The 7,699-nt window shown below is 51.5% G+C and overlaps 2 protein-coding genes across 2 annotated transcripts; one reads left to right on the top strand and one right to left on the bottom strand.

Annotated features, from left to right (window-relative positions):
• Window positions 1-876: 876 nt before the first annotated feature.
• On the top strand, window positions 877-4,012 carry LOC125579924 (meiosis-specific protein ASY2-like). The gene is made up of 6 exons (XM_048743835.1): window positions 877-1,825; window positions 1,899-2,033; window positions 2,118-2,314; window positions 2,432-3,016; window positions 3,099-3,522; window positions 3,618-4,012. The coding sequence occupies exons 1-6, from the start codon at window positions 877-879 to the stop codon at window positions 4,010-4,012; spliced, it is 2,685 nt and encodes an 894-aa protein (XP_048599792.1).
• An 826-nt stretch (window positions 4,013-4,838) lies between these two features.
• On the bottom strand, window positions 4,839-6,822 carry LOC125579923. Its single transcript, XM_048743834.1, has 4 exons — window positions 6,628-6,822; window positions 6,343-6,468; window positions 5,035-6,234; window positions 4,839-4,919 (listed from the first exon to the last, which is right to left on the bottom strand). The coding sequence occupies exons 1-4, from the start codon at window positions 6,820-6,822 to the stop codon at window positions 4,839-4,841; spliced, it is 1,602 nt and encodes a 533-aa protein (XP_048599791.1).
• Window positions 6,823-7,699: the final 877 nt, after the last annotated feature.

The raw sequence follows: 7,699 nt of genomic DNA, 5'->3' as shown, positions 1-7,699 counted from the left end.
CGAGAAGCCCGTAGGCGTCCGAGCAGCCGCTGAGCCGAATGTACTTCAGTCGATGATGATTGACTAAAAGTACTCAAGAGTCAAGCCGAGAGACCTGACTCTTGAGCCGACCGATTGAGCCGTCGCTCTACCTAATCCGGGCCAGGCCTTTCTACTCCTCGGGCCTTGTGGGATGGTCAAATCCATCCTCTACAGTAAGTCCCCCCCAGTCCATTAGTGAGCAAAGTGCTTTCTGGCTCGTGATGGATTCTAAGGTTTGAAGGTTTGAGGGAATAGAAGGCCTGTCGGAAGGTTGGAGCGGTTGGTCGATGAGTCGCACAGCATCGTTCTCTCGGAAGCGAGCAGTAGAGACTTTATCGCTCCTTTTGATCGTTGTGTCGCAGGGAGGGTTCTGGAATATTTCCGCTTGAGGCCGATTAGTCACGGATATTCAGATCCCGACTAACATATCTAGATTAACCGTTGGTTTATTCTGATTTTAAGATGACCGACGTCCGATTTAGACGAGAAGCCGAACCGTCGCGAGGGTCCGCTGGACATTTGGGAGAGTTTCGAGGCCCATTTAGGCCCTTTTAGGCTTAATGACGACACCTCGAATTCCCCCCCCCCTTTTTTCTCTTTTAAATGCACCGAGAAGTCGAAACGTCGCGAGGGTCCGTTGGATTTTTAGGGAGAGTTTCGAGGCCCATCTAGGCCCGAATAGACCTAATGATGATGCCTCGAGTCCCCCCCCTCTCTTTTCCTTATAAATACGCAGATCCTCTCTCATTTCTTCAAGTTTCCTCCACGATCAAAGGTACTTTCTCTCTCTCCTTCTTTTATCTCTCTAAGTGTTATAGCCTTCATTCGACGCGTTCTTCGCCGCCTTGTTCTACCATGTCGTCGGCTCAGGGGTTATCGAGGCAGCAAAAGGGGAAATCAGTTGCGGCGGCATCAGCTCCGGCAAGGGGTCCTGACGGAGGTTGTATCGGGGATCTCGAGTCGACTCATCACGAGGCGATGATGGACACAGTTGATTTGTCTCGCTCCCAGAGGCTTTTGGTCGCAGATGCTACACGGCTTGCGAGGGAAGGGAGCGAGAACGTCGCCGTGAGGGATACGACGGAGTGTGCGAGAGACGGACAGAGCGGGGCGGTGCCCGTTGACTCGATTACCTTGAGGGCTTGCGCAGTGGAAGACGATCGTTCGGAAGACGATGATTCTGAAGCCGAGTTGTTTCCGACAACCTTCTATCCCGAAGGGATTTTCGAGGAGCTTCCACGACTACATCCTGACTTATTGCGCCCTGCTTTCGTGGCTGGTCAAGATTGGGACGGTGTGGAGGAGACTAAGTCGACCCTGAGGAGCGTGAAGAGGGGTCTTCGGGCCAAGAACGCTACAGGCGTGACCTTCCTCATTCTTACGAAGGAGCAAAGGCCTTGGTCTCCTCCGATCGGGTACCAAACAGTATACGAGTCTTATTTCCAGGATGACACTCGCTGTTGGTTCCCCATCCCGCGACTGATCACCGCGTACGCTAGGCGGCGAGATCTCGCGATTAGTCAGTTACTGAACGGCTCGCTGCGACTAGCCGTCACTCTATCAGTTAAAGCGGAGGAGATTGACATGCCGATGAGCGTCAGGTCGTTCGAGGAGATGACCTCGATAACTGATATGAAGGACGGAACCTACTCGGTGAAGATGCGACCAAACTGCAATGTGTGCGCCGGTCATCCAAACAAAACGCAAAATTGGCAGCGTTCCTACTTCTTCATCAAGTCCGACGACTCGGATTTCGAGGAGCCTCCTCGAGAGGACTATCGGGTCCTATGGAACCGTTCTTGTGGTAGAATATCTTGTCGCGAGCTACGTCTGATTTTGTTGATCTTAACGGAACTTTCTTTTTGTTGTGCTCGCAGTTGGCCATCCTAAGTCTCCAGTCTATCCTGAGGATTTCCTGAAGAGCGTTCGAGCCGTCGCTTTGCTTCGGATCTACCGTTGGTCCGAGATTACCGTCGAGAAGATTCGCGAGCTTAAGGACCGGATCGCTCGAAGTGCGTTCTCTCGCCGTTTCTGGTTATTTTTTCGATCGCAAAGTTTATTTGTCGCGTCCTGACCTTTCTGACTTATGTTTTCAGGAGAGTGGAGATCTTATCTTCCGACCGTTCTTCCTATTCGCACCAAGCGACTAGACATCTTCCCGAAGGACATCCAAAAGCAAGTTTCTGAAGCAAAGAGGATGGGAACTCTTCCCGATTTGAGCGCGATGTTAGCCGCCCAGCTGGGACTGGCCAGCGAGGAAGGACCCTCGACGACGGTTCCTCGCACTGGTGAGGTTCCCCCTTCTGGCTCTAGAAACGCGGGGAAGGGTAAAAAAAGGAAGAGGGGCGGCTCGGGAGTCGAGGGGAGCACCGAGGAGGCGAGCGACGTTCCTCCTTCTGGCGAACCCTAGAAGAAAAAGAAGAAGAAGAAGAAGAGGACAAAGAAGCCCGTTGACGAGCAGTCGGAGAATCCCGAAGAACCGACTGAGATTGAGGAGGGTGATGTTCAAGAAGAAGAACTTCAACCCGAAGAGGAGGCTTATGAGGCTGAAATCTCGGGAGAACGGGACGATGCGGCGGAAGTTGGTGAAGGGGAGGAATCTGAAATTCCTCTTAATGCCGCCCGTCCGGACGGTTCTGAAGAAGACAGCGGAGAGTCGCCGCTTTTGATCAGGAGACGTAACGACGAGGTTGGCGATGAGGCGCGATCTCCTATTCTGGCGTCTTCTCGCGAGGGAACTCCGGTTCCCATTGGGGAAGGGGTCGCTCAGATCGGCACTTCTTCTCACGGCTCCGCTATCTTGAGGAGGGTGCCCGGAGTCAACTTTCCAGACAAGGTTTCGTTTCACTATGAGGGACCGGCCCCTTTAGTGTACGTTCCCGAGAAGTGTGGAGAGTTCCTTCGCCAATTAAGGGGGAGGGCGAAACCTTTGCCCGCTGTGAAGGACCTCATCTTTGGGGGTGAATACGAGGAAGCCGTGAGGGCCAAGCTGCTGGTAAATGGCTCTGTCCCTTCTCTTTTTTTTTTGTTTCGTTCTTTAACTTTTTCTTACAATTTTCATCTCCTCGTTTGTTTAGGGGGATAGCGCGATGAACGTCGTGATCGATAAGTACGACACTGCCCTGAAGGGAGCTTTGGGCGAACTCGAGCTGGCTAAGAAGGAGCACGCGGAGAAAGAGGAAGCTTCTGCTCACCAGCTGAATGCATCGAGGGCTGACGTCGAGAGGCTTAATGGGATGGTTGCTCGCATCATTGCTCGAAGAGACGAGCTCAAAGCCGAGTTGGAGGTATCCCGAGGAGTCGTTCGTGAGCTCGAGCGGAAGAACGCCGAACTTGAGAGCGAGAAGGTTTCGCTCGCTGCGTCTCATGAAAGAGAGATGAGGCGCCTTGTAGATTCCAAGATCCTGGAAGTGACGAGGGAAAGAGGAAGAGTTGAGGCCGAGATGGCCGCGAAAGCTAATCGTCGCTTCGCTAGGATTCGCTCCCAAGAAGAGCGACGAGGTCCCTATGAGGAGGCCCGGTTGCTTCATAGCCAAGCCTTCGGAACCAGGAAATGCCTTGAGCTTTGAAGAGGGCTGGGAGCGACATCTCGCAAGCTACTATCGAGATATTCGCCGAGCAAGAGAAGAAATACGGGGAGGAAGCCGAGAAGCTTAGGGTGGGCGAGATACCCGAGGAAGATCTCACACTTTCTCCTCTCGTATTGGACTCTCAGTTTGTGGATGCTCGAATCTTGGCGAGTCTCGATCCGTATGGGTCCAACGCCGGCTTGATCGATCCGGAGATTGCAGCGAGCCTTCACGTTCCGCCTACTCATCCGACCGAAGAGCGGCGCGAAGACCCGACGCTTTTTCTTGAAGGTCCTTTGGCTGATCCAGAGATCGTCCCGAGATCAGACGAAGTGCATGTTTCTCCGGCTGCTCGTGAGTCAACCGTCAGGGCTTCGGAGCTCTCCGTCCTCAACGATCGCGAGAGTGATCGGGAAGCTTAGTTTTTTTTGTTTGTTGTTTCTTTTGAGTCCCGGAGGACTTGTGTTGTTGCTTTTTAGACTTTTGCATTTCAAGACTTCTACTTTGTTGTTTCTCTTTTGTTATTTCCAATTCTTCGAATCGTATTAACTGTTTGTCTTTTATCGTACTTGTCTATCAAATGCATGATTTCTCAAGATTCGAAGTGACTGTTTGTTTAGTATAAACGTTATTCGAGATATCGAATCGTTGTAGTGTTAAGCTCGTCATGACTTTGTCTCGGTCGATTTCTTTGACTCGTGATCGTTCGTCATTTGAGTTTCGTTGTTAATTATGAGTTCTCGACGTTGACGGTTCCAAATCGACCCTAACGTAATTTTCAAGCGTTCGATAGGTCAAACCTTACTTAGTAAATTACAGGGTGAGTTGGAGTCATTGTCTCGGCCGTGTTGGTTTAAATCGCAACACGGTCGACTCCCGTGAATACGTGTCTGATCAGGACATATCCAACGTGGGATGCGAGTACCGATACGCTTGTTTGAGAAGCCGGGGCATGCTTGTGTCGGCATCGCTTAAGTGATCGTCTGCTTCGGAGATCGATTCCTCGGGGAGGAGGTTTGTTTGTTTTTTTATTTCGGCTGGACCCCTTTTTCTTTTGGGCTGCCTACGTATCCCTTTGTGGGAATCAAGCCATTCATAGTTCTTAGATTGCAAGTAAAAGTGGCCTTTGAGGCGCATTTACTCGGTTTTTTTTTTTTTTTTTTGAGCGAGAGAACTTGACCGTTGGTCGTTCTTCCGCCATTTTTTTTTTTGAGCGAGAGGCGACTAAAAGTGGCCTTTGAGGCGCATTTACTCGGTAAGGCGTTCGTCTTGACTAAGGATGGAAGAGGCGGAGATGTTTGGAGTTCCAAGCTCTCGGTATTGCTTCGCCTGTTAAAGTCTCGAGGCGGTATACTCCTGGTTTGATGACTTCGACTATCTTGTATGGTCCTTCCCAGTTGGCTCCAAGCTTGCCGGCTTTCCACTCCTTAGTGTTTTCGAAGACCTTTCTTAAGACAAGATTGCCCATTTCGAGGGGACGCGATTTGACCTTTTTGTTGTAGTAGCTCTCGATTTGATGCTGGTAATTCTGGATACGGAGTAGTGCTTGGTCGCGCTTTTCCTCGATGTCTTCGAGTGCGTCGAGCAGCATGTCGCGGTTGAGTTCGACGTTTTGTGGCATTCGCGATCGGCGCAAGCTCGTCACATTCACTTCTGCGGGAGCCATTGCCTCGACGCCGTAGACCATCGAGAGAGGGGTAGCCTTCGTCGCTCCGCGAGGAGTTGTTCTGTGGGACCACAGGACACCGTCTAGTTCATCTGCCCAGCAACCTTTCTTTAAGTCGAGTCGTTTCTTCAGACCGTCGATGATGGTCTTGTTCGTTGACTCGGCTTGGCCGTTACTTTGCGGGTTTCTCGGGGTCGACATGTTGAGTCGAATTCGCCATCTGTCGCAGAATCCCTTGAAATGATGCGAGATGAATTGTGAACCATTGTCTGTAATGATCTCGTATGGGAGCCCATGTCGGCAGATTATGTTCTTCCAGATGAAGTTTTGTACCTCCTTGTCGGTGATGCTGGCGTAGGCTTCGGCTTCAACCCATTTGGTGAAGTAATCTGTGAGGACCAGGATGAACTTCTTTTGGAGAGATGCCGGCATCGGACCGATGATGTCCATTCCCCATCGCATGAATGGGTATGGTGCAGTCTCGCAGTCGGCGTTCATGGTTGGCCAGTAGAATCCGAGATTCTTTACTTTTAATGCGAGAGCTCGTCCGCCCAAGTGATTGCCTGCTGCTCCTTCATGTGTTTCGGCCATGACTAGTCTCGTTTCTTCGTCGGAGATACATTTGAGTAGCACCTTCGTCGCGGTCCATCGGTGTAGTTCCCCGTCCATGACAACGTAGTGTGCGCTACGTCGCTTCAGTCGCTGCGCGTCCCATTTCTCGGTGGGCAATAAACCTTCAGCGAGGTAATCGATGAGTTCCTTGCGCCAATCTGTTGGCTGATCATCCTGCGAAGGAGGTTCTGCTTCGTCGATGTCCATCGCTTCGCTAATCGCTGCTGCGATCGCAGTCTGTTCCGCCTTCGTGTCGATGCTCGGTTTCTCGATTTTATGGATTGGGATTGTCCTCTTGACTTGATCGTGTAGCTTGCTTCCTAGAGCAGCGAGGGCGTCGGCACAGACATTTTCTCCGCGAGGAACCTTCGTGAGTTCGAAGAACTCGAAGTCTCGCGTGAGATCTTGGACGAGTTTGAGGTAGGCGTCCATCCTTTCGTTGCGGACGTCATAACCGCCGAGGTACTGACTTACGACAAGTTGAGAGTCGCAGTAAGCGCTGATTCTTTTGGCTTTCATTGCCTTGGCGAGACGGAGCCCTGCGATGAGGGATTCGTACTCAGCTTCGTTGTTTGACGCCGCAAAACCAAAACTGAATGACTGCCGGATGAGTTATCCTGTTGGTGATTGCAGTTGCACTCCTGCCCCCGACCCTTTACTCGTGGATGAACCGTCGACGTGTAGGATCCAGTTTAAACTTGGTAGGATGAGGTCTTGCTCCAGCTCTGGTGTTAACTCGATCAAGAAGTCGGCAAGGACCTGTGACTTTGCTGCTGTGCGATTCTTGTACACGATGTCATGTTCGCTCAGCTCCATCGCCCATTTAGTCAACCGTCCTGACTGGTTAGTATTCTGCATAACCGTTCGGAGTGGTTGGTTGGACAGTACTTCAATCGTGTGCGACTGAAAGTAGGGTCGCAGTTTCCTGGCCGAGGTGACGACAGCTAAGGCCATCTTTTCGAGTGTTGGGTATCTCGTCTCCGGCTCGGTCATTCTTTTACTTGTGTAAAAGATTGGTTTCTGTTCTCCCCGATCTTCTCGAATGAGCACGCTGCTGACGGCGGAGGATGTGACGGCTATGTAGAGAGACAATGTGTCGCCGGCTTCTGGCTTTGATAGTACTGGGGGGGGTTGTGAGGTAATGCTTGAGTTGATTGAACGCCTCCTCGCACTTTTCGTCCCAGACGAACCTCTTATTGCCCCTTAGTAGCTCGTAGAAGGGAAGACACTTATCGGTTGATCGCGAGATGAACCTGTTGAGAGCTGCTATGCGTCCGGTTAGTCGCTGTACTTCGCGGCTGTTCTTTGGGCTTGGAAGGTCGAGGATCGCCGAGATCTGCTTGGGGTTAGCCTCGATTCCTCGTTGAGTGACAATGTAGCCGAGGAATTCTCCCGAAGTGACACCGAAGGTACACTTGGCCGGGTTGAGCTTCATCCCGTAGTCGTTCAAGATCTTGAAGCAGTCGCGTAAGTTGTTTAGGTGATCGTCGGCCTTGAGCGATTTGACTAACATGTCGTCGATGTACACTTCCATGGTGTTGCCAAGCTGATCAGCGAACATTCGGTTGACGAGTCGCTGATAAGTCGCGCCGGCGTTCTTTAGCCCGAAGGGCATCACCTTGTAGCAGTAGGTCCCTCTGTCGGTGATGAATGCCGTCTTCTCGCGATCGTCGGGATGCATCAAGATCTGGTTGTATCCCGAGAAAGCGTCCATGAAGGTTAGGAGTTCGTTACCAGCAGTTGATTCGACGAGACGATCGATATGAGGGAGTGGGTAACTGTCCTTTGGGCACGCCTTGTTGAGGTCCGTGAAGTCGACGCATATGCGCCA

Source organism: Brassica napus, chromosome C1, assembly GCF_020379485.1.
Source record: "Brassica napus cultivar Da-Ae chromosome C1, Da-Ae, whole genome shotgun sequence".
Classification (NCBI taxonomy): domain Eukaryota; kingdom Viridiplantae; phylum Streptophyta; class Magnoliopsida; order Brassicales; family Brassicaceae; genus Brassica; species Brassica napus.
Note: the sequence above shows the minus strand (reverse complement) of the source record. Positions and strands in the feature narration are given on the sequence as shown.

Bases quoted from the DNA above. Each gene is read 5' to 3' on its own strand.
- LOC125579923 (XM_048743834.1), bottom strand. From the start codon at position 6,822: ATGGCCTTAGCTGTCGTCACCTCGGCCAGGAAACTGCGACCCTACTTT. The intron at 6,235-6,342 runs GTAAGTCAGTAC...GAACTCACGAAG, and splicing joins ACTGCGACTCTCAACTTGTC to GTTCCTCGCGGAGAAAATGT. The intron at 4,920-5,034 runs GTCTTCGAAAAC...AGACTTTAACAG, and splicing joins GCAATCTTGTCTTAAGAAAG to GCGAAGCAATACCGAGAGCT.
- LOC125579924 (XM_048743835.1), top strand. From the start codon at position 877: ATGTCGTCGGCTCAGGGGTTATCGAGGCAGCAAAAGGGGAAATCAGTT. The intron at 1,826-1,898 runs GTAGAATATCTT...TTGTGCTCGCAG, and splicing joins CCTATGGAACCGTTCTTGTG to TTGGCCATCCTAAGTCTCCA. The intron at 2,034-2,117 runs GTGCGTTCTCTC...TTATGTTTTCAG, and splicing joins TAAGGACCGGATCGCTCGAA to GAGAGTGGAGATCTTATCTT.